Consider the following 25996-nt stretch of genomic DNA (forward strand, 5'->3'; position numbering starts at 1 on the left):
CGGCTCGCCCCGTCAGTCCTCCCGGCTCGGGCCGCGGTCGCGCGATCCGCGTTGTTCCCAAGATGGTGGCGCTGGGCTCCCGGGTGACTGCGGGAGGCGGCCGAGTCTGAGTGCCCCCCCCCCCTCTTCCTCTCACCACCCCTCATCTCCCCGCCTCTGGGCCGGAAGCTCGCCACGCCGCCCTCCGCGGCCTTGCGCCCCCCGCCGCCCCCGCTCGTGCGTCACCTCTGCCGACCCGGCGTGCGCTCACGGCCGCGGGCGGCGGCGCCTCCCTCGGCTCCTCCTCGGGGCCGCGCTCGTAGCAGCTCGCAGCCCAGCCGCGCCAGGCGGGCCCCGCAGCCCCCGGTGCGGACAGGCAGCGTCGGAAGGGGGCGGCTGGCCACCAGCTCGGGCTTGTTGTGCGGCCTCGGCGCCCGCTTTCCCGGCCTCGGTCTCCGGTGAGGGAAGCGCGGGTCCCGCATGAGCGCGGGCGGCGGCGGCGGCGGCGGCAGCGACAGGGGAACGAGGCGGTGGCGGCCGGAGGCGGCGGGCGAGGGCGACCACGACCAGCGAGGCGGCCGCAGCGGCGAGGGCCGCAACCCCGGCGCGGGGGCGACCACAGGTCAGCGTGGCCGGGACGCCGGGTGGGCAGCTCCCCGGGTCCCCGCCGTCGCCCGGGGCACCCTTTTCGGGGCCGCTTCAGCGAGGGCAGGGGCGCCCCCCACCCCCAGGGCGAGGGTTTGGGGCGCGTGGTCCGGGGGGCCGGTGCCAGCAGCAGGCCACGGGGGGCCGCGGCTGCTGCTGCTGCTGCCGTAACTGTCAGCGTCGGGGTGGCGGAGGGAGGATGGGGGGCCCGACGGGGGGCGCCTCAGGCCCGGAGGAGGGGGTGGCCCCGCCGGGAGCCGCGTTCGCCGACCCCTCCTCCCCGCTCCCCCCCCCCCCCCCCGCAGTCCCCCGGCCGCCGCCCCCGGGGCCCAGCCAGGGGAGGGCCGGCCTTTCCCGGCCAAGGGCAAAGCTCGCTCTTTTCTGGGTGTTTTCAGGGTCGGCGGCGGCGGGGGGGAGCATCGAGACGTGTGCTTTGGGGTGGGTTGGGGCTTTTTTTTTTTTTTTTTTTTTTGTCTCTCTTCTTTTTTCCTTTTGGGCGTGACGGGTTGGAGCAGGGAGCGCGGAGGGAGCCATACGTGAAAGGCAAGGGTTGTGTTTCCCGATTATTCACGGATTTTTGGAATGAAACGGGGGGCGGGGGGGGGGCCCCTCTTGGCGTCGGGCAGACCCGGTTCCGTGCAAACGCGCAAACTGTTGGCCTTTCTCCCCCCACCCCCACCCTCACCCCCACCCCCCAACCCCCACCCCTCACCCCACCTCCACCCCCGCTTTCAATTGAGAAAATGGAAAGGACTCCCTCCTCGCTCGTGGTAGGAGTTTTTTTGTGTTTTTTGTTTTGTTTTTTTTGTTTTTTTTTTTTTGTTCTTGGTGGTCGAGTCAGAATGGAATAGGGCACACGCTTTCAGTCCTTGAATGAAATGGTTCCGAGTCGCTGCACACAGGTGCGGTTTGGATGAAGCTGACAATCCTCGAAAGATAATTTCGCCTCTGAATTTTTTTTTTATTTTATTTTTATTTTTTTTTATTTATTTTTATTTAAACACACACGCTCACACACAACCAACCACGTCCTGATGGGCCTGCTCCAAGGGCTGTCACTCACAGCGTCTGTTTTGGGGGGTATATCTTTGTTAAATGCTGGGGTGCTGGCGGCAATGTAAGCTGGCGGCCTGTATGGGCCTTTTGAAGTCACCCCCCCCCCCCAAACACGGACACGTGTGACTGTGACCCCCCTCATGTCCAGTCTCCTTGCACTGCCTGCAGTATTGAGAGAAGCGGCAGATAATTCCATATTTTTGGGGGGGAAAGGGGAGGGGAAAGGACCTAAAGTTTTGGATAGGACTGCTGAAAAGTTGGGTCTCAGCCACACGAGGTGTACCTGGTCGTGAAATGGTTGTGAATGGGCTGTGGACAAGGAGGGTGAGAAGGAGGCGGCCTTCCTGGGGGAGATGGGTGTGTAATCAGAATTTAGGAAGAAGAAAGGGGGGAAAAATAAAGAAGAAGAAGAAGAAGACGGTTTTGTCCTGGGTATTGAGTGGACATCGCGCCGGAATTGGATCCCGCTTGTAAATCTGAGCTACTTACCACATTTTTAATGAACCGAATACAATATTAATCGAGGGCGGCTGGAAGCCCTTTGAGAGAAGGAAGAAGAATCACGACCAGACCGAAATATGAAATAGACGGGAGAAGGGCAGTGACTCTGTTTGCAGACCTGGGATGTGAGCTGGGACAGCCCGGCTGTGTCAATATTGACCGCCCCCGGGCGCCGGCTCGCGGGCACCCGTCCTCTGGACTCGGTCAGGGTCCTGGGGGTGCAGCGGGTCAGTGTGTGCTTCCTGGTCGGGGGCTCTGTGAGCTGGTGATGTCCCTCAGCGTTTTTCTGCAGTTTTGTTTAGATCTCGGCTCGTATAGGGTTAAAACGTAGGAACACTATAAGTACACGTGCAATTGTTCTCTCTCCCCTCCAAAAGTACCCTCTGACCCCCAGCCCCCCAAAAGAAGACACGTTGCTGTTCCTCTCGATACGCAGTCGGGGGTAATCCACACCCAAGCACCTGAAATGATGTTTACAGTTGCCCCATTTCTTTTTTTCTTAATGTCACCGTCTTTTTTTTTTTTTTTTAATAATTTTTATTGACTTCAGAGAGGAAGGGAGAAGGAGAGAGAGAGAGGAACATCCATGAGGAGAGAGGGTCGTGGATCGGACTCCTCCTGCACACCCCCGAGTAGGGATCAAGCCCGCAACCCGGGCACGTGCCCTGACCCGGAGTCGAACCTGCCACCTCCTGGTTCACAGGTCGATGCTCAACCACTGAGCCACACCGGCCGGGCTACAGTTGCCCATTGACCTGTGAACCAGGAGGTCGCTGGTTTGAGTCCAGGTCAAGGGCATGTGCCCGGGTTGCGGGCTCGATCCCCAGTCGGGGGTGTGCTGGAGGCGTCTGATCCACGACCCTCTCTCCTCATGGATGTTTCTCTCTCTCTCTCCTTCTCCCTTCCTCTCTGAGGTCAATAAAAAATATATATTTTGGAAAAAAATAAAATGATTGCTGGTTATGGTCTTCAGTGGTGTTTGCGGTTTGTTTAGATCTAGGCCTGTGTGGGTTAAGATGTAGAGACATAAAGTACGTATGCAGCTGTTAAGCATTAGTTTTCTGATTTTTACGATTGAGGTCAAATTTTCACACGTGATTTTTCAAGTAAAATTTTTGGGGAAAGCCCTAGACGCCCGCTTCATGATGATGCAGGCCAGCAGGATTTTGGCTGATTTTGATAGCGCGCCCCCCCCCCCCCCCGCTAAGTTGAAATACAAAAATGGAAGACGTTAGATGCAGTGGGAATAGCTGGGGAATTGGATCTTGTTTCGGATCCTGCCCTTCCTGGGGTCGTCCGGCCCTTGGCAAGTTCCTTCATCGTGGTGAGCTGCAGGTGTTCCGTCTGTACAATGGGATTGTGAAGCTGGTTCAGGGTTGCTGCGAGGAGGGACGTACGGAAGGCGGCGAACACAGACGCACTCCATAAACGGGAGCCCCCTTTGCAGCCTCCCGGCCCAGGTTCCCGACGGGTCTCGGCGCCGCAGTGCGGAGGGGCTTCTGACGCACTGCCCTGTGTCACCTCCTCTGCCCTGCTGTGGGCTCGCGCTCTGCCGGCCGGGACTGCCCCTGCTCCCGAGGGAGCGTGGGGCGTGGAGGACTCTGCTTCCAGCAAGTCAGTCAGTGGTCAGACAGCATCGATGGGGTCAACCCCACTGAGGTCCCCGAGCTGAGCTCCAGAGGTCGGGGCTGCCGACAGGTGTCATGGCCCTGTGCTTGGGAAGCTTCTAGTCGAGTGAAGCCCCATCCCATCGGGAGACTTGTTCTCCCGCACCCTTCCTCCCCAGTCCGTGGGCCCCAAACCTCCCACCCCCAGCTGCCGTCCCACAGAATTTGTTGTACCCCTTTCCTTTATACAGCTCTCTCACACATGGCCGATCCTTCATACCCTCACGTCGTGGCCCCAGTTCTGCCACCCAGTGTCCGGCACACTGTGTGTGTGAGTAAAATTAAAAAAATGGAACAGCTGTGTGTGAATACGCGAATATTTTCTGAGGTGTGGTTGTCGTCCATCTTCCGATTACAGATTCGTCCAGTTTTAAACCCGAGTCTCTGGGCTCTAGCTAGGCCTCGGGGCGCCTCCTGGTGTGCGCTACCTGGCGGAGAGGAGCAGGGGGCCTGCCCCATGGCTGGAGATGCGTGTTCCAGCCTTCACAGGGTGCCATCGGGGACCTTTCCTGACCATGACAGTCAGGGCAGGAGATAGGGCTTTCTTTTCTGATCAAGGAAATGAGGTAAAATCACAGTAAATAGCAGTGGTGTTAATCCAGAAACTTACATCCCATGTCCAAAGCGTGAGATGTTTGAAATGCTTCAAGATGCTGTATGAGTGATTTTCAAATGAAATTGCTTATGAATAAATACATAAGTCTCTTTGCGAGCTTTCCTTCCCACTTAATGTCAGAAACGTCCCCCGTAGTGCTTCGTCTAAGTTGCCTTTAACAAGTAAATACCATTGTGGATGACAAGTCAAGGAGATTATTAAGGCCTCTCGGAGAATGAAATAAAGCTAGTGCTTTTTCTTTTAAATGCTGCTATTTGCACGCAGCTGACAGTTGTCACTGCTGGGTTCTGAGCCTGGTGACTGAACTGGGAAGATTATATGTAAGATTTTAAGTGCCTCAGGGCCTCAACAGGTTCGTGAACAAAAGCCCCAGCAGCTAATGTGGAGGTGTCAGGAGATCCTGTGGGTCCGTCCTTCCTCCGCCGCCGCCCGCTGTGACGAGCAGGTCATTTAGCTCCCTCAGCCTTTGTTCAGTTCCGTCTGTCACGCGAAGGTGTTGCTTGCTTTGTCTGTTTCAGAGGATTATGCTTTTCAAATGGGATCGTTCTCGAAAAAATGGATTAAAGCGGACTTAGTGACTTGCCCAAGAAAACAAGTTGGTTAGTGGTAGACAGGGGATTGGAACTTTGGTATATTTTCATGCTTTCTCCATCGACATTTCTAACCTGCTCATAGACAGGTGTTTGGGGAAATATTTAGTGTGAATTTTTTTAATTAAGAAATTTTATTCACTTTAGAGAGAGGAGAGGGAGAAATTGGTTTGTTGTTCCACTTACTTATGCATCATTGGTTGATTCTTGTATGTGCCCTGACCTGCAACCTTGATGTTTCAGGAAGATGCGATGCTCTAACCAACTGAGCTGCCTGGCCAGGGCAAATGTATTTTAAATTTGGAAACGACATTTGAAATGAACAGTGGATCTGAATAGTTGGTGATGCATTATTCAGTGTCATTAACCCAGAGTCAGGTCCCCTCTGGGACTTGCTTTACTTTTGACCTCTCCTGGTAATTTATTAAATGGCTGACCCGGGAGGAAAGACGGTTTTGGAGATGTACAATCTACGAGATAAGATTACTTCAGAAGCGCACTTGTGGGAAATTTGCTGGAATCTCACACACGACATTGTGCGTGGACCACAGAAGAGAATCGTTCGTAGGTGGGACTGTTGAGGAGAGGCAGTACCTGTGTGCAAACACAAGCATGGGGGTGGCGTCCACGCCCTGAGTGACACAAGCAGCACAAAATCTCCCTCAGTGAAACGTGTGGCTGGCCATTGGGGGTCCCAGGTGGTGGGCAGCTCCTAGCAGCTCACTGTGTTCCAGAAGTGGCTCTTCTCCGCCTTCCAGGCCCATCGAGGTTGGTCACGCACAGATAGACCGATTCCTTCGTGGCACCGAGATGAAGCCTGGGAGATGCTTGGACCTGTCTCTGTGGCGTGCAGGCTCCGAGCTCTCTTAGTGCCTAACGGGTGCCCGTTGGAGGTGCTCTCGGTGATTCACGGTGTCCCTTCTCCCCTCCGAGACAGTGGTGCCCTCCGAGCCTCTGACCCATCCTGCTCAGAGCCTGCCTCTCCCGTGGGAGACGGCGGTCTTAGCATTGTCCTCGGGGACTGTAGCCAGCACCCTGACTCCTGTGCTGCTTTCATATGTATTTTAAAATGTATTTTTATTGATTGCAGAGAGGAAGTGGAAGGGAAAGAGAAATATCAATAAGGGGAGAGAATTATTGATTGGCTGCCTCCTGCACGCCCCCTACTGGGATGGAGCCCGCAACCCTGGACCCTTCAGTCTGCCGGCCGACGCTCTATCCACTGAGCACACCCGGTTTTTATATTCTCTGTGATGAAGAATGCGTTGTGAATTTCCCCCGTATTAAATACACAGACAGAATAGCAGCCGTGTGCGTGCCCTTAGGTACGGACAGGAGTTGTCACTCCCTGGGACTCTGGCTCCCCCTGAAACTGGTGTGGTTTTCCTCTGGGCCGATGGCTCTTTAGGCCTGACCCGCTGCCAACAACCACCCGTCTCCCAGAGGCAGAGCGCCGTTGCTCTTCGGAGGGAAGGGTGAGATGCCCCGTGTTCCCTGTAAGCGATGGTCATGGGAGAAGTGTGGGCCACGTCCAGCTCACTAACCGTCCCAGAACTTAGGGCTTTGAGTTAGCGTGCCTCTGCGTTTGAGTACATGTCAATGTTGATAGCCTTACCGTGTGCCATACGTAAGGACATTAAGTATTTACCTTTGGTGCATATTTACACTTCTTCTTTAGGGAACTTAAAAATACACTTGTCTCTTGGGCACCTGTTGTATGCGACGTGTCCTAATGGATAAATCCTTTTCACCAGAGATTAATTTCTCTCGTGGTGTTCCGAAGTGAGCTGATAACCCGTCCTAGTCCATGTTGGTAATAGGAACTGTACCGTCCAAGAGAAGTTTTCCTAATGACCCAAGTTGCTTCGTTCATATTTTAATTTCTTGCACATTTTGCTATGTCAGGAACACATTTCTGCAGACGGAATGTGTAAGTCCGTCCAAAACCCACCTGTGAGGGTGTGAGGAGGTGCAGCCTTTGGAGGGCGGTTGGGCCAGGGGAGTGGAGCCTCCTGAGCGGGTCCCGTGAACTCTCAGGAATTCATGCCCTTACCCAAGACTCCAGAGAGCTCCCTCCCCCCGCCACGTGAGGGCCCAGCCCGAGGCGCTGTCTGTGAACGCGGAGGCTGGGCCTCACCAGACACAGAGCTGCTGGCGCCTTGGTCTTGGACCTGCAGCCTCCGGAGCTGGAGGAAGGTTTCTGTTGATGAGCCACCAGCCGGTGGTGTGTCGTCACAGCAGCCTGAACGGACGGGACACACGTGTGTCAGCACCGGAGGGGAAAATGGGACATTACACGGGTAACTAGACTTCAGCATTCCAATCAGATCATTACACATTTCTTTACGTTTAATTACAGCCCAGCGTACTATAGTTCACGTTATCTTTAGAAGGAAAAAGTAAACTCTGTGGTCTCCCTCCCTCCCCCTGAACGTATGAAAGGCAGGGAGGGTGAACTTAAAAATAGATGGACCTCAACGGGAGGATAGATGGTCACTGTCACTTCCCTCAGCCAGAGTGAGAGAATTTACCCCTGGACTGAATATTCTGTGAGAAGAGGAATAGGTTTTTGTTGTCTGTCTGTCCGTCTGTCTGTCCGTCTCTCTCCGTGTGCAGTTTTAGATGCTTGCAAGTGCTGGGTGGGTGCGCTGCGTCCTCGTCAGGCCAGGGCTGCTGTTGGAGAGCAGGCACAGGACAGGCCTCCGGTCGCCTGCCCGGGGCTCTGCGCTAGGAAGATGGCGCTCCAGTGAGCCACAGTGCGGAGGGACCCCCAGGGCACTTCACAGAAACGGGCCGGGGCTGTGTGTGTGGCCGGGGGCTGTGTGTGCTTCTGGGATTGTTGACCAGGGTGAGTGATCTGTCATTAAAGAGAGGAGACTGCACAGTGAATTGGAATTTCTAAAGGGTCTCCATAGATGACACTTCAGATCAGCACTCACGTAAGATTCCACGTAATAAGAGATAGCATTTTGATATTGGCAGATCTGAACCTCCCCTCTGTGGTTATTCAGTTATTTACCTTCTGACATGGTCACAGGACCCAGGTGGAGGGCAGGGCGGACCAAGGGTCACTTGAGAGTCCAGTTCTCCCCTGGTGCACAGTGACTGGGACCCCGCAGGCTCTGCGTGAGGGACCACGCAGCCTAGACTTCCCAGCACAGCCTGGTGTGAATATTGGCTCGGTTATTCCCGTTAGTCCTGGAACCAGGAATTCTAGCGTTTATTTCCAGAGAGCCTCTAGTATGCTGTGGTTAGTTGCCCCCTCCACCTGCAGATGCTGGTGTAGAATTATTTTTGAGAGTGAGGACATACAGAAAATAAGTAAAGGGCTATTTTTCAGTATAAAAGTAACAATATCCTCTTGTTCTTTACCCAAATTCTAAGATAACAGTTGTTAAAATTAAGTCTAGAAAAACATAAAACTGTCTGGCAAATACCAGACATATCTGTGTAAGTACAGATACATGGAGCTATTTTCCTTTTTATTGAGGGGGCGGTTCACAAAAATAATGCCATGCATTTGGTATAGTTTCCAACTTTATTGGGATACAATTCACATACCATAAAATCCACCCTTTTAAAGCGTACCACTTCATGGGTTTTAGTATGTTCACTTCTACAACCGTCACTGCTATCTAATTTTAGGGTATTTTCATCTTCCCAAAAAGAAACCCTTGTATAACCCTTATAGCTGTTCCCATTTTCCCATCTTCAGCGCCTGGCAGCCACTAATCTGCTCTCTCTCTCTCTGGATCTGCCTGTTCTAGACATCTTGTATAAATGGAGCCATAAAGGTTGTGTTCTTTTTACTTAGCACAGTATTTTCTTCCAGCTTCACTCATGTTATAGCATTTAATATCACTTCATTCCTTTTCGTGGCTGAATAATGTTACCTTGTATGAGTATTCACAACTGTTTGGATTATTTCCAATTTTTGGTTATTAATTTTGTTGTTATCATTCCAAAGTGGCTGCACTATTTTATAGTTGTATCCGCAATGTATGAGGGTTCTTTCTGACTTCTCTGCTTCCCTGCCAAAACTTATTATCTGTCCCTTTTATTTTTAAGATATATTTTTATTGAATTTGTTGATTAATAAAACGATATAGGTTTCAAGTGTACAATAGTACATCGTCTGAATATCGTATTGTGTGTTCACCATCCGAAGTCAAGTCTCCTTCCATCACCATTGATCTTCCTTCACCGCCTTCTGCGTGCCCTTCACCCGTCCCTTTATTTTAACCATCTGTGTGGTGTCAAAGTGTCTCTGTCGTTTTATATGCATTTGCTTAATGACTGAGGGCGATGTCATTTCATGTGCTGATTCGCCATCTTTGCAGAAAATCTATTCAAAATATTTTGCTGTTGTTAAATTGGGGTGTTTTTTTTTTTTTTTAAAATCTTGGGTTTTAAGTGTTGTTTACTAGTATGTTACAGACATGTGTCTTGTCAAATAATATGATTTCCAAATATCCCCTCCCATTCTATAAGTTGCCTTTGCACTGCATGAATTGTGTGCTTTGAAGGTACACAAGCCGTAAATGCTGTGCTGTGATGTGAGGGAGGGCGCCAGCTTCATCCTCTTCCTTAGGGAGACCCACTTCTCCAGCAGCAGGGTTGAAAGGCTGTGCTTGCCCACGGGCTGGTCGTGGTACCCTTGTGGAAAAGCATTTGACCGTAAGTGTAAGAAGGTATTTCTGGACCCTTACTTTCCCATTGCTTTCTGTGTCTGTTCTTCAGCCACCGACATAACTGTCTCGAATACTATATATTTGAAGTAAGTTTTGAAAATGGTAAAGGTGAATATTTTAACTTTGTTCTTATCTTTCAAGACTATTTTAGCTCCCTAGGGTTTTTGGAATTTCTCTGTGAATTTTTTTTTTTTTAAATATATTTTATTGATTTTTTACAGAGAGGAAGGGAGAGGGATAGAGAGTTAGAAACATCGATGAGAGAGAAACATCGATCAGCTGCCTCCTGCACGCCCCCCACTGGGGATGTGCCCGCAACCAAGGTACATGCCCTTGACCGGAATCGAACCTGGGACCCTTGAGTCCGCAGGCCGACGCTCTATCCACTGAGCCAAACCGGTTTTGGCTCTCTGTGAATTTTAAGGTTAGCTTGCTTTTCTGCCAAAAGGGCAGCTGGGATTTTGATTGGGTGTCACGTTGAATTGGTAGACTTAAGGAGTATTGCTACCTTAATTTTATGTCTTGATCCATGAACATGGGCTGTCTTTCCATTTATTTTTTAAAATTTTTGTTTTTTAATGTACATTTCTCAACACTTTGGTTCAGTAGAAATGTAAATATATTTTTAAGTAAAGTTATTGCTAATGGAACTGTTTACTTCATTTCATTTTCAGGTTGTTCATTGCTTGTGTATGACGTTCTGTGTCAGGTCACAGAATCTCGCTGTGTCCTGTGTGGGTGGCTGCGTGTGCGGCTACCTCGTCGCTGTAGCAGATGCAGATTGCGCACCTGCTGTGCCGTAGGCGGTTTTGTAGATGGTGGTGCACAGAGCCCACCCAGGCTCCTGTTCCCTGGACTCGCACTTGTAGGGAAAGAGGTGTTACATACACGCTGTGTAAAACGTGTTGTCCATTGCATAGTGTACATTTTTTAAGGAGAAAAATAAGGAAATGGGATAGAAAGTGTTTGTGGATGGAGGGGATGTGTGCACACTTTAGGGTGGCCAGAGAAAAGCTCCCTGAGGTGGTAACTTGAGTGAAGAACTGAAGGAGATGGGGGAGCCAGCCGAGTGGGGGAGCCTTTGAGGCAGAGGTTAAGGAATTCGGAGACCCCGGGAGTGTCTCCCAGGAGTGTCCGGGGTGAGGAACAGCGAGGCGGCCAGTGTGGCTTTAGGAAAGGAAGTGGTGGGAAGTAGAGTCGGAGAATGTAGGGTTCAGATCATTTGGTCACAATAAGGAGTTTGATTTTTACCTCGGAGTCCCCTGGGGAGTCATGGAAGGTTCTTGAACGGAGGAGTGGAAAGGTGTGGCTTGGCTGCCAGGCTGGCCTCAGGAGATCACGTGCACGGTCAGATGGTGTGGCCGTCTCTGGAAAACAGCTGCCACGTAGACCATTTCCTGAGTCTGACAAACGCATACACCTCTGCAGCACAAACCCTACCAGGTTACAGACTCCCCCCCTCCTAGTCAGTTCCTGCCCCCCCCCCCGCCCCCCCAGCCTGTGTCCTGGTCTCTCTGACCATAGACGGGGGTAGCTTGCTCTAGACCAGTGGTCGGCAAACTCATTCGTCAATGGAGCTAAATATCAACATGACAACGATTGAAATTTCTTTGGAGAGCCAAATTTTTTAAACTTAAACTTCCTCTAACGCCACTTCTTCCAAATAGACTTGCCCAGGCCGTGGTATTTTGTGGAAGAGCCACATGTGGCTCGCGAGCCGCGGTTTGCCGACCACTGCTCCAGAATGTCATATGCGTTGTGTCGTAGTACTTAGTGGTGTCAGGTTTCTTTAACTCGGCATAGTATTGTTGAGGTCCATCCCTGTTAATGCGTGTGTCAGTAGCGTGTACCTTCCTTCTGTGAAAGGACACGTGGGCGGCTGCCGTGCTTGGCCTTAGGAGTAGAGCTGCAGTGGACAGGGTGAAAGCTGGCTATGTGTTTGGGAGTGCGATCGTTCGGTTTTAGGACAGTTCTGATACGTCTGCAGGTGGTCCCCCCAAATCGGTTCTTTGTTGTACACGCCCACCAACAGTGCTCAGTTGCCCTACATCCTGGTCAGCATTTGGGGCTGTCCGTCTTTCTGACGTAGCCTGGTGGTCCACGCATATCTTAGTTTGAGGGGTGTTTTCACTTGATAGAGAACTCTAGGTTTGAGCATTTGTTTTTGAGGAAAAGCTGTACTTTTTTTTCTTTTCCTTTAGTAAAAGTCTTCCCCCCCCCCCCAGCCTTTTAAAAAAGATTTTCTTTTTATCACTGGTTTTGTGAATATCCTGATGAGGATTTGTTGAGTTCTTTCCTCTTTTTAAAAATGTGTGAGTTTGCTTTCATCAGATTTGGAAAAGTGTCACTCATCATTTCTTGACACATACGTGGAACTGTCACCTCCCTCCCTCCCTCCTGTGCTGTCGCTTCATGGAGCTTCAGTTCCATGTACGTCGGACCATTGATCCGTCCTCGGGCCTTCGGCAGGCTATGTTTGATCTCTTCCTCTCTGTGCTGCCTCTGCTCTGTCTTCTCCGTCACTGTTCTTCTTTCCTAGGGTGTCAGTGCTGTCAGGTACTTGAGTTTGTGTTTCTCTTGATTGGTTTTTCCGTTTGATTTGTTTTAGGGTTTTCTCTTTCTTTATTCATGTGATGTTCTTTGAATCCTTGAGCGTGTTTCTAGTAATTTGAAAGTCCTTGTCTGCTGATCCCATCTTTCATTTCAGGATTTTTTATTGATTGTTTTTTTCTGATAGTTATGGGCCAAAATTTCTTATTTGCATTTTTAGTAATTTCTTATTGGATGTTGTACACTGTAATAGTCTGTTGTCTAGTGACTGCATTTTGTTTTGTTAGTGTCTATCTGTTTTATTTTATTTTATTTTTTAAAATACATTTTTATTGATTTTATACAGAGAGGAAGGGAGAGGGATAGAGCATTAGAAACATCGATGAGAGAGAAACATCGATCAGCTGCCTCCTGCACACCTCCTACTGGGGATGTGCCCGCAACCCAGGTCCATGCCCTTGACCGGAATCGAACCTGGGACCCTTCAGTCCGTAGGCCGACGCTCTACCCACTGAGCCGGTGAGGGCGTGTCTATCTGTTTCAGATGCCAGTGCAGTAACTTCTGGTCAGCTTGATCCTTGCAGGCTGTGTTAGGGTGTGTCTGGAGGAGGCTTCAGTTCAGGTCACTAACTACCACCAGGCGGGGCCTTAGTACTCTGCTGAATGCCCCCAGGGTTGGCCTGTTGTCTTCACTCTGGGGGGAGGGACTGGGTGGGTCTCTCAAGGCCTTGGGGCCGCTGAGACGGACAGCCGTCAGTCACCGGTGTCGGCCCTGGTGGAGGAGGTGGGAGGAGAGAGGACCGGCGCTGAGCTCTGGGTGCAAACAGGAGCCGTGGGTCTGCCAGCCGAGAGCCGCAGGCCTCACCGCCTTCCTGCCCTCCGGCAGCAGCCGGGCCTGTCGCTGGGTGTGTGTGTGTGTGTGGGTGCTCATAACATTATAAAGGATGAACCTGCTTTTGTCGTGAATGGTAGAAAAAAATGTTCTTTGGAAGTTTATCCCGTTGTCTATGTAAAAGGAAACTGAGTGAGGTGTTTTCTGTTTTAGGTTAAAACGCTGTAAGATCCTGATTTTAGAATCCACCAGCTCCTCAGAAGTTTGGCGAAATATGGTATGTTTCTATTTTATTTTTTTGGAATTCCAAATTGCACGTGTATGTGAATGTCTGGTTAGAGTAATGACATGTGTTCAGCAGATTGGGGTGCCAGTCAGTTTTAGAGCATCGTGCTAGCAGGTAGACTGTACGAGGTGCCCACAGGGGCTCGGAAGGAATTTAGAAGAGGCCAGTGTGCCCAGGAAGACGGAGGAGACAGCTTTGGCTGTTACGCTGTGAGTTAAAAATAGCTTCCATTTGTTGAGATCTTACTGTGTGCGGGCACTGTTCTGAACGCCCGTATGTTCGTGCGTTCGTTCATCCCCATGGAGTCTCTGACACAGGTTCTGCCGACGAGGAAACAGGCTCAGAGAGATTAAGTCACTTGCCCAAGACGCCCCAGCCCGCAGGTGAGAAAGGGAAGGGAGTGCAGGCTGGCCCCGCAGCCCATGTCTGTCCCGCCCTGGCCCTCGTGAGGAGGGGCTGAACGGGAGGGCTCGCTGGGCTACGTCATCTCCCAGCTCCACGCCGCCCTTCCGTGAACTCGTGCACCCCCATTAATCAGTTAAAGGGTAGGGTGGCTTTCCCGTTTTCATGTGGACAGGGGGGAAGGTTAGAACTGCGGAGCCTTCTAAATCCAAATGGACTATCCGTCTGTGAGAGCCCAGGAGGAATCAGTGTGCATGGCGGGGGGCCGCCCTGGCCTCTTCCCCGGGGCCTCGGGAATGTCCAGGCTCGCAGTAGGAGACAGGTAGCTGCGACAGGAAAACCTGGGAAAGGGCTGGTTTCCGGGGACTCGCATCCCTCGCCTCCTCTGAACGGGAAGCCCAGCTGACAGGCCGCGGAGGTGTGGGCTCCGTGTCCCTGGGCGCTCGGGCACCTGGCCTTTCTCCAGAGCGGGGTCTGGATCCTTGCCGGGAACCACCTCGGCCTTCACTTATAGGTGGGAAGTGCCAGGACCCTTTTTGTCTCCCTCCTGATGGCCCATCTTTCCCGAGTTGGCCTCTCAGATTTAGGGACGTCGTCAAGTTGCACGAAATGAGCCCTTGGTCCTGGACTGCAGCCGACTGACTGCGACCACAGCAGGATGCGCTGTCCGACGCGCTGAGCCGGGACTCGGGGCTCAGCCGAGGACAAGGAAGGGCTTCAGAGACCCTGGGCTGGGAGGGCAGCTGTCACCACGTAGCCGGGGACTCACGGCAGGGACAGAGCTGGCACATGGCACGCTCGGTTTCTCTAACAGGAAGTCGGGCCAGGCCGCGGTGACCGTGTGTATATGCACACACGTAACTATTCCCCTAAGCATTTGGCTCCCTGGAAAGCTGTACGACTATCAGTCCCATTTAAACATTACCATAGTCGTGGGTCCCAGTCCGTGTTGTAAATCTTGACTCATTCACCTGTGTTTCAGTGATGAGACTTGGTGTAGGAAAGCGAACCCAGCCAGACAGTTCTAACCCTGGTGGGACGCCAGCAGGTCTGGCTTTAGTCCCAGCTTCACCACTGACCTAAGGTCTTGGGCAAGTCCGTTAATCGCTCTGAGGCTGCTTGCTCATTTATTTTAAATTCTCACCATCGTGTTTGCCCTGATGAGGTGAGAGCCTAAGTAAGTTGTCACGAGACTCCAACAGATGCTGTTGACCGTGCTTGTGAACTGTGAGGCTCCATACAAGTGCAAGGGATGGTCGCCACGTTCTCCCGGGAAGAGATCGCTTAAGAAAAGTAAATTCTGGAAGATAGTCCTTAAACAATGTTTGTAATTACTCTTCCGATGAATGTTAATGCATTGACACCTAATTGGAAGCTTTGAAGATGACGTTTGAACAGTGAATCGGGTGTGTGTGTGTTAAAGTGTTCTAACTAAAGATTTGTTTAATTTATTAGAGTTATTAAATCTACGCTCAGACCAAGTTAGCAGCTAGACTGGTGTGACAACCTGTTTTTAATCAGTGACTCAAAGCTGTGATCCCCTGATGTCAACGAATGGCCACAGCTTGTAAAAGGTAATTTTTGAATGTTATTTTACAGCCTTTAAAAGGCTGTCGTTGTAGAGTGAAATATGGGCTGTAACTAAATGAAGAAAATGTATCGTTGGTAGGAATATACTGCTAAGAAGAGTGGACCACAAACTTGATTTGCTTCTCCACTTAAAATCCTTTCTAGAATATTTCATGCTTTTTTCTCCCCCAGACTTGTCTGTATGAATAAACAGGAAAATGCTTCTCAAAAAATGTTAATAAATGTTTTATTTTGAACATTAAAAACTATGAAAAAGTTATTAATATGCATTTTAAAGTGTGCCTTTTATGAGAGTTTTAACTGAACGTTTCTGGAAGTTTTAACAACTGTAATGAAACGAGTATACTTTTCTCTCCTAGAGAGTGTCAGTGGAGGTAGCAGCGTGTCTTGCAGGCTGGAGAAGCTGCACACAGTAGGGTTGCAAGTGAGCCTCCATGGGGATTTTCTATGTTCAGATTAGTGGGTGGTTGGGGACCACATTTTCTGCCATCCAAATCAAGACCTAAAAGTGAGACTCTCCCAAGCTTTATTTTTTTTGTTTTGTATTTTTTTAATGTTTCCTGCTTATTGTTTCAGTTTTAAAGTTTTGTTTCTGATGTTATTGTAACAAACTGCAAGTTAAACGAGTCAGTAGTTTTGTTTTTCCTTTGATTATCTCTCCTGAATGTGGTGCAATCTCAAGCATGTGTTGGATCCCGACTTTCAAAAACCTGGCAGTAAAGAATAAAGTCTGGAGCTGTTAGATACTTCATAGTTTTGAGAGTCTGGAATCCTTACCTTGGGATATTTTTTGGTAAATTATTTAGAATACTGTAGAGATACGCTATAAAAAGAATGACTAGGAATTTCATCAGGTATGTTCTGCTACTTATTCTCTGCTAGAAAGTATTTTTGCTAGTTCTGTGTATATTCACTTTTCTCTCGATTAAAGAACAATTTCCATGTTGAGTGAAAACAGCTTGTGTTAACCATGTATAAGAGACCTAGAATAGATCTGCTTTAGGGTAATAGTCCTTTAATCTTTTTTAATATTTTTCTTTTAGACTGAATTGGTTTAAATCACTTGGTTTGACTATAATGGTTTTGAGTAGCTTGCTTTACCCTGTTAATATTACATGACAACGTAGTATATTTGCAGTAATTGGGGGATGTTCGATGCTATAACATGCATAGTCTCGTGCTGAGGGTCAGAACTTGGGAAGTGGGATGTAGTTACATGTGACGATGTCTCTAACCTCTGTCCCTTGCAGACGCTCCACCTGGCGGCAGTCACACTGTGCTTCCAGGACTCGGACTTGCCTTCTCGCTGTGTCTTTCCCTTTTGCTGTCGTATTTTACTTTTCCTGTCACTGTCCTCACCCCCCCTCCTCTTCCCTGTTAATTTGAAAGTTTTGCCACCTCCATGTTTGAAAGCTTCTAATCTGCCTCTCTTCCCTTAGTGCCAGCAGGTTTGTTTTTGTTTTGCAAGCCTGCTCTGCCTCCTTACAGTATGACACCTGATGCTGGAGGGTCGCACTGTCAAAAATGAGTCAGCTGGCACATGGGGTTACCATCAGTTTTTAGCTCTTCTGTCTGAGAGATACCAGTTTGGAAGCAATCTTGGGGTACTTACCCACAAGGCTGGTGGAGACCAGGTGTGTCACCAAGGTGATTTGCTTGCTCCCCGGGGGAGAGGGTGGAGTGAGATTTTTGCATTTGTGTCACTGCCAAGTCACTGCCACCTCCAGCTTGTCCCAATTTTTAGTTGTGATTTAATTTTGTACGAAATTGAACATGTAAAATATACTGCAGAGAAAATCTAAAACAAATACTTGAGCTGCTGGAGTCCCTTTTCCACCAAATTTTTCCCCAGACTCTGACCTGTAGAGAGGGGTAATTTTGAAAGTCTGATAAAGAAATGAGTTTTTTAAAGATAAGAAATAGGCATAAGACCCATTCTTTTGTTGGTTGGCTTTGATTTTAAGATTCCTTTGTTGAAGTTGTTCAACATTTGAAGTCTCAAGTCAGTGATAAATTCAGAAATCAAGTTCTGGTAATGTCATTGTGAACATTTAGCTTTTGAACTCTAAAATATGTTTTATTTATTTTGAGAATTTGAAAGTGTTAGAAATCATGTTCTGTTGATCCACCTTCGTATACACTGACTGATGCTGTTTGCAACAGTGAGGGGGTGGCAGGGGTTAATTTAACAGCGTAGGTAGGTGGGTAGGTGGGTAGGTGGGTAGGTGGGTAGGTGGGTAGGTGGGTGGGTGGGTAGGGCCGGGCAACGTTGGGTCAGGCCCCAAGCTTAGTGAAGTCTTAGGGCTTTTATTGCTCCAGGAGACAGAAGCAGTGTATTAAAAACAATGGGACATAACTGCAGCTGTTCTAGCGATGCTCCCCCCCCCCCCCGGGTGGTTATCACAGCAGAGCCCTCCTGTACGGCCGTGGGCCCCTGGGCGCCAGCACCGCTGGGCAGCAGGCCCTGCCCTGCCCCCAGGCGGCAGCTGGCTGAGCCTGACCTGCAGTGGACTGTGCATACCAGTGATACCTTTGAGATTGTGGACGACCAGCTTGGCGGTAGAAAGCTCATAGTGTATGTTTTCACCAAAAGTATTTGGCTTTGGGAATTATTAGGACATTCTGCTGGCTTATATGTTGGTATCTAAATGTAGTGTTTTTACAGTTTCCTTTCCTTAATAAAAAAATGCACGGAGTTTTTAGTAGTCAGGCCTAAATAAAGGTGTTGTATGGCAATCTGACCTGACCACTTTTTCTCATGTCGAATTCCTTTTAAAACTGTTAACGATTAAGTGTTGTTTTCAAATTTGTCTCCCCAAATAACACCTGCCCCTTTTTGGAGCGTGGAGCGTTTTGCTGAGCTTTCCCCACTTGCGTTCACAGATCGCCAGGAGAACCGCAGTCTGACGACACTGAAGCCAGCCGAATGTAAGTGGGCGGCGGGGCCCCGCCTCTCGAGCTCTGGGTCGCTTTCCGGGGCTCCTGTTCGAAAGTAACCTTCCGCTCCAAGAGCAGTGCTTTGGGAGATAATGGGGAGATAGAGATGCAGCCTCGTCTTCCACCCGAATAAATGCCTCTGGACCTTGTGTCGCTGGGTTTCTGCTGCTCAGTGGGCACACTGCCGGACTCAGGTCTTCCTGCTCCCCGAGCGTGTGTGGGGATGAGAGCGATGGGGAGTTCAGCGTAACGGCCGTTGGCTGCGTGCCCGCGGTGTGCCAGGCACACAGAGACGCGTGGGGATTCGTTCCCAGCCCCCTCCGTGGGAAGACAGAGCCAGTGGTTTCCGTCGCTGTGGGGGAGGAGGCGGAGGGGGCGGGGAACATCCAGGAGGCCCAGGGCACTCAGGCAGCAGGACACCCGGCCCAGAGGGCAGGGAAGCTGGGTGGCCAGAGTGGCCGAGGTAGATCTGGGAGTGTGACTGGGAGGCAGGTGGCTGGAGCGAGGGCAGGCCAAGCTGGGCAGAGGCATGAGCAGTACTGCAGCAGCACCTACGGCAGCAGCTCTGTGCGGATCGCAGGGCGGGCGGCGGAGGAGTTTGGGATCACATGCCGACTGGATGCCGGGGGGAAGTGCAGGAGATGAGACTCAAGAAAGCATAGGGCCTTGCATGCTCTGTGCAGGGCCGTGGCCTCTCTGACCGTGTTTGGGAGTGAGGAAGGAATTTGGTAATTAAGGGCAGTAACCTTGCTAGACTCATTTTTAGTAACTTGGGCAGCAGGGAAACGGGGCTGAAGAGAACTGTGTGGTGTGGGGTGAGCTCGGTGGTTCAGTCAAGGGCGCTTTATCTAGGGCCGTGGTAGAATGGGATTTCAAGGTAAGGTTGTCTGGGTGTAAGAAAGATATTTAGGAAGTGAAATAGGTAAGGCTTCGTGCGTTAGTTGTGGGAGTTTAAGAAGCTTAAGATACAGGAGAGGCTGAAATTATTAAAGCAGGTGTTTAGAGGCATAAGGGTTGGAGAGAAGATTGTAGGTGTAGGGATTGCTCTTGAATAAGAACTAAGGCCCCCCACCCCCACCCGCTCGTCTTCTGAAAGGAGAAGAAGGGGGTAGAGATGGGGGGTGATGTTACACGTGCTTGTGGGCGAGAGGGGGCGTCGAGGTCAGTCCTGCCCTAACGAAGGGCTGGCTTTCTCGGGGAGAGGAGGTCTGCAGCACCACTTGCGTGTGCTCTGAGGTCACGGGAGGCGCTGCGCTGCTCGAGAAGGGCTCGTGGTCACACACGGTCAGGAACTGCGGCTGAAGCGCAGGCTCCTTTCCTGCTGAAACCCTGCCGTGCTGATGCGCGTTGGGACTCCAAGACGGGCTGTACATGCACTTCCCGTTCGTGAGAAAACCTACCCTTCTTTCCTCACATGTTTGTTTGTAAAACGATCATAACAGAACTTACCATGCTGGCTCTTTGAGTTCACAGAACCACCTTCGACGTGAGCCTGCCCTGTGTAATTCACCTCTAGTGCCGTGGCGGGCCAGGCCGAGTGATTTCGTGGGCCTCACACGGCCCGTGGGCCACATGCTCCCAGCCCTGAGCTACAACTGGAAGGACCCTTGATTTCTCTGTCTCACTCAGATTATCAGCAGGTCTTGTTGACTCCACCCTCAAAATACCGACAGTGTAGCCACCTCTTCTGTACTCCTGTGACTGATGACAGCTGTCATCTTGTGCCAAAAGGATGGGATTGTTCCCAGGGGTCTTGCTCCTCCTTGTCCCTCACAGTGTACTCGGTTGCGTGAAACCATGTTCCTGATGCTCTGAACCTTTCAGAGACTGCCCCCCCCCCCACAGGCCCCTCTGAGGTCTGCGAGGCCCTGCACGAGTGCCCGCCCGCCCCGCCGTCCCTGCTCTCCGTCCTGCCTCTCCTACGTCTGCCGTCCTCGGGCCCTTCCTTCCCTGTGAGGCCACAGGCTCCCTCGCTCGCTTCCGAGGGCTCTGCTCGAGTGGCGCCTCGTCAGGAGGCCTTCCCTGACCCGGGCCCATCGGAGAAGGGTCAGCTCTCTTCTCCATCCCCCCCTCCTGGATCTGCGCCACGGGGTTGACTGTCATTTGACTTGCTTCCGATTGATTCTTTGTCGTCTGTGTGGCTCACTGCGTACTAGCACGGAAGCCCAGTGAGAGTGCCTGCATAAATGGGTAGATACCGATTATGAGGGAATGCAGCACTAAACGTTTGCAAAATGGTTATTTCTGCCCTTTTAATCCCCTTTCAGACATGTAGGAATTCTCTGCCATCCGTGTGTTTGTGAGTGCACTGTGTGCGCACAGCCCAGGGCACGCGGACAGGCACACCCACGTCTTCACGAGCACTTACACTGACTGTATTCTGTGAGGGAGGCGATGGAGATAGATATGCATATGTACACCTTTATATACATATTTAGTTCTATAATTTTATTTTGTATTTACTGTATAACAAGCACTCTGGGTTCTAAAGCCCAATAAATCATTAATTAGGGGTTATTGTTCTGTTAAACATATTTCAAACGGTAAAATTACTGATTTATATTTAAAAAGTTTACGTGGAGCCTGTATTACATCATCGTTTCAGTCTTGTTGGCTGGACTAGGGTACCAGGAGCTCACCCAGCGCACTCCGCGTGGTGGAGACAGGCCCAGCCTTCGCCGGAACGGCGGCCGAGGTCCGCAGGGATTCCTTCTCCGAGGCCTGGTGTCATGTAGGGGTGCCATTGCTCACGCTTCCAAACTCTCATTAGATGTGGGCGGTGGCGTGTTTGCAAAGGCAACATCCTAGCAGGGACAGAGACGTCCCACTGCTCGGAGAAACGGGGGGCGGTGCTGTGACCGCTTTTCAGACTGACCGCAGCCCGTCCGGGCTCTTCACCTCTGGCTCCTCGGTTCCTCACAACCTCACCCGCCTGCGTCTTCCTTAAAGCCTGCTCACTCAGTCACACACTCTTTCTGAGCGCTGCCGTTTTAGCTTCTGCTGCTCTCCGCTTTACCCACCATTAGTTCCATGCTGCTTCTCTCCTGTCATTTTAATTCTGATCTGCATCTTGTTTGCTCATCACTCACTGACACACCTTGGCTTTCTGACAGCCGCTGCTTTTAGGGCTCATCTCCATCCCCGTGCTCATCACTTCTTTCCGCCCGCTGTTACAGTCCGTTTAGGGTCTTTTGTCACCGCCGCCGCCGCCCGTTGTCGGCAGCCACTTCTGTGGTTCCAGCCCCAGTGGTTGGCCATCGGCGGGGGCGGGGGGCGGGCACTGAGCATCCTTCCCTGGTGTTGGTCACCGGACGGGTGAAGCGAGTTGTGTGCATAGTTGTGGTCACTTACAGCTCTTACATTTTCATTGCTGCTGTGATGGGATTTTGTTTTTCATCTTTATTACGTCCTGGGATGTGTGGGTCTCTTTCTCCCTCCGCTCCCCTCCTCTCCCTGTCCTTTTTGTCTCTAAGTATACTTGGGGAAAGGCGTCCATGTTGCTGCACTGATTTGCTGAGGGGAAGAGAGTGTGGAGCCGTGTGATTGGATGGAAGTGTCACCGGAGGGCAGAGAGCAGGGCGCTAAATAAAGACCTGAGACATGTTTCCGTGAAGCGCCAGGTGGGGTTTATTTTAGGCTCTGCAGCCGTGCAGTGTCTGCGGTGGCAGTGTGGACACAGCCGTGGACAGTCGGGACATGCATGAGCTTGGACACTGAAACGTGGATTCTATGTCATTTCCCAGGTCACAAAACGTTCCTTTCCCTGACTTTTCCCACCATTTAAAACGGAAAAAGCCATCCTTAGCTTGCAGGCGGTAAGGGCAGGTGGTAGATGGCCCCGAGCTGTGCTTTGACGCTTGCTACTGGAGAGGAGTCCGCCTTGTACAGCTTCTCACCCCTGCCCGTGTGAGTGCGCACACGCCTTCCCCACTGAGGCCCTTTGTGTGGCTACCTTTGATGGGTACAGAGTGGCACACAGCTAATTCGGGGTGTCACCGAGTGAGGAGAACGGGAGGACGCCACTAGGCCTGACCCATCGATGACCAGCGGCTTGGCGCGGCTCCCGTTCTGCCCGTCCGAGTGGAGCTGCAGAGCCGAGTCCTTGGGCCGCCTCCTCCCGTGCTGGTGGTACATCTCCCCTCAGGTATGGCCAGGCCAGTTTGGAGCCAGGCCTGGGTTCGGATCTCTGACTAGACGTGAGGCTGCTGTGACGGAGGAGGTGGTGGTGATGGAAAGAAGGGAGCGGCTAGCTCCTTTCCGTGTGCACTGTGTGCCGGCGGCGGCTACACACTACATGCCTTGCTCGCTCCCCTCAGCCAGGCAGTTAGTTCTCAGGTGTGCACCGTTCTGCAGGGAGGACTGGGACACCCCCACGAGGACAGAGCCCGCAGGTCCCTGGCTGCCAGGCCTCCGGGGTGAGCTCGCTGCCGGGGCTGCCGCCTTCTCGTTCGCGATGTGTGAGGAACACCGTTCCTCACCAAGTTTTTTATTCCATTGTCATCTTTATTTACTCCGCTGTGTGAGTGGTAAGCACTTAGGTAATCCTCTGTTGGCAGGCGTGTTGATTTTTTTCAGATTTCACAGAGACTGCATTTTCCAAAAATTGTCCCGTTATTTCCCTCCGGTGGGATCTCTCACCGTCACGGTTCATGCTCCGGTTACTTTGAAGACTTTGGTAACTGATCCTAGTTTCCTCCAGAAAGGAGTACACACTGGCTTCCCTTCTCGTAGAGAAAGCCCTGCCCTTGGGAGAGGGTGGCAGCAGCCCGCCCTTGACTGAGGAGTGACATGCAGAGCCTCTCTCCTTGTCACGTGTCACTTGCATAGTTTGCATGGAAATACATGTAGAACAATCATCTTTATTTTTTAGAAATGGGCTTGTGTATAGCTATGTATAATAAAAACCCCTTACGTCACGTGCCTGTAGTTTTGAAGCTGTGTGGGGGGCTGTGTGTCTTTTTCTGTTTGCATGGTGAGGGTGAGTCTGTACGGGGCATTTGAAGACTAGAAGTGCCAGAATGAATAGGGTGTGTTTGCATTGTTACTTTTTGCCACCTTGATAGTTTCAGACAGAGTCCGACTTTTGCAGGAAAATTGGACTTATTAACGTGTCCCTCCCTTACCTGCTGCTTCTCTGCCTTGCTGTGAGTGCTCAGTTTGCCATGATTAACAAGATGCATCTCACAGTGAACAAGACGCAGACTTGAATGCCATGGCCGTTAAGTCCTGCGTAGCAGTAAGATAACCGTGGGAACCGTTTGAGAATTAAGTTAGGTAAATTTTGTCTAGGGTTTTGATTTTTCTCGGTGGTTCTTAGTCCTGTGTATGTGAACTTGGGACCGGAAGGAAAAGCGGAGTCGCTCCTGTTGATCCAGCAGCCGCCTCTGCTTCAGTTATGGTGCTGGGTCTGGGCCGAGCCAGCCCTGGAGCGGGGCTTCTGCAGTGTCACCGGGGGCTCTGCCGGACGGTCACGGGGGACCTCCATCGCCACGCAGAGGAAAGGAACAGACGGCTTTGCCCTAGGGCAGTGACAGTACTTCCTGTTCCTGTGGCATGAGATTAATGAGGAAGTGTAACAGCATGTTTTAGGTTCAAGTGTGTGTGATATAGCACAGTATTGGCTATTTCATTTGTAAATTCATTTTAAAGTCCCCACAGGGAAGGTAAGGGGAAAAACACGTTTTCTTCTAGATAGAAGTTCTGTTAACTATAAAGCAGGTATTGTACAAATGGGTGAAATAACATGGTGATTATATAAAGGAAAGTTGGATTTATACTTTAAATAGACTCTCGTTTCTTTTTTAAAAAAAAAATATTTTATTGATTTTTTTTACAGAGAGGAAGGGAGAGGGATAGAGAGTCAGAAACATCGATGAGAGGGAAACATCGATCAGCTGCCTCCTGCACGCCCCCCACTGGGTATGTGCCCGCAACCCAGGTACATGCCCTTGACCGGAGTCGAACCCGGGACCCTTGAGTCCGCAGGCCGACGCTCTATCCACTGAGCCAAACCGGTGAGGGCTAGACTGTCATTTCTTAACGTTAATTTTTAAAGTGAGAAAATACTGAAATTCTTACCATACACCCTGTGATTTTCACCAGCTATGGTGCACAGTTTAACATATTTACCAACAAGCAAGCTCCCCCCTTAAACCAGCGGAAAACGTACTCTGCTGAAACAGTGATTTTGATCAGCATTGTCTTCACCGTAGTCTCCTAGGAAACAGTCATCAGCTGTCTCACTGTTAGGGAAGCCTTGTGTCAGTGGGTCTCCGTTTCCACAGCGCATCTAACGTGCAGGTCCGTGACTCCGCGCCTGACTAACTTGCCGGTGTCTGTGGCGCTTTCTTGGGGAGAGCTCACTAACCACTGTGCTTACGTTTGAATGTTGGACAGGAAGCGAGCCGCTGCAAAGCATCTGATAGAGCGCTACTACCACCAGCTAACCGAGGGCTGTGGGAACGAGGCCTGCACTAATGAGTGCTGTGCTTCCTGCCCGTCCTTCCTGCGCATGGACAACAATGCGGCCGCCCTTAAGGCCCTCGAGCTCTATAAGGTCAATGCCAAACTCTGTGACCCTCATCCCTCCAAGAAAGGGGCCAGCTCCGCCTACCTGGGCAGCGCCAAAGGGGCCGCCAACACCTGCTCGGACGTGAAGATGAACAAGAAGGACGGACTCGCCACCAGAAACGATTTTAAAGGTGAGGGAGGGGCTCCGTTTCCCGGGGGATTGGTGACTGGAAACCAGCGAGGAGGGTTCCGTACGGGTCGGGCTCTGTGTGACTCTGAGGGAGTGATGATAGCGTGGGGGAACTAACGGTTTCTCTCTGGTGGTGACTGAGCCCGGGGCTGGACTGTTTGCTGTTGTAATGGTTTCTTAGGAGAAGCGGTGTCCTTGTTCATGGAGTGCTGGGAACTTCTAAAACATTTTCCGCTAGGAGAAAGGTATTACTTAAGTGGTAGCTGATCTCCTACACTAGGCTGTGTAGGGGGCACGAGTGTGGGACCCCAGCTCAATGCGGCGAAGGAGGATGGGTTGTCTTCTATTTCCGAAGGCAGGGCAAATGTAATAGTTACCCGAGAAGTCACTCTGTTTCCCTTCTAGTACTTTCTTCCCTTACTCTGCTCACCTCCCCCAGGCATGTGGCACGCCGCTGCCAAGAATCGCCGCCTGCCAGTGGAGGTCTTTTTTTTTTTTTAAGTATATTTTTATTGATTTCAGAGAGAAAGGGAGAGGAAGATAGAGATAGAAACATCAATGAGGAGAGAGAAACATGGATAGGCTGCCTCCTGCCCCCCCCTCCACCCCCCCCTTACTGGGGATCGAGCCTGACCTGGAATAAAAACCGTGGCCTCCTGGTTCATAGGTCGACTCTCAACCACTGAGCCATCTGGCTGGGCAGAGGTGATTGTATTTTAAAAGAGGAAGCTTTTTGTTCAGGACACACATGCGCTAGAGCACAGCACTTTATTCGGGCCTGACCGCTGGCCGCAGGTGGCCATGTCTGCCAGCCTCGGAGCTTGGAGGAAGGCGTATTGATGGCTGTCCACAGAACGCCCGCCTGGGGCAACCAGAAAGGGAGGCCCCAAAGGGGCTGCTGAAGGACCTTTCCTAACCCGTGCTTCTGGGTCTGGAGGACAGAGGAGTGAAAGA

At 51.0% G+C, this 25996-nt stretch overlaps 1 protein-coding gene across 5 annotated transcripts in view; it reads left to right on the forward strand.

Annotated features, from left to right (window-relative positions):
* Positions 1 to 461: 461 nt before the first annotated feature.
* Positions 462 to 25996, forward strand: part of UBE3A (ubiquitin protein ligase E3A) — a 40856-nt gene continuing 15321 nt past the window's right edge. For 2 of the 5 annotated variants that reach the window (XR_013959665.1, XM_080651431.1), the window contains exons 1-5: positions 462 to 601; positions 13341 to 13404; positions 15271 to 15389; positions 18289 to 18333; positions 24739 to 25043. Coding sequence is in view for 4 of the 5 variants with exons in the window: in XM_080651431.1 (XP_080507557.1) it covers positions 15370 to 15389; positions 18289 to 18333; positions 24739 to 25043 (370 nt within the window). In the remaining variant the exon portion in view is untranslated. Of the gene's footprint in view, positions 602 to 13340; positions 13405 to 15270; positions 15390 to 16893; positions 17053 to 18288; positions 18334 to 24738; positions 25044 to 25996 lie in introns of those variants that run through there. The other 3 variants (XM_080651433.1, XM_080651432.1, XM_080651434.1) reach the window with 3 other exon arrangements.

This window comes from Plecotus auritus (genome assembly GCF_963455305.1).
Source record: "Plecotus auritus genome assembly, chromosome: 15".
NCBI lineage: Eukaryota > Metazoa > Chordata > Mammalia > Chiroptera > Vespertilionidae > Plecotus > Plecotus auritus.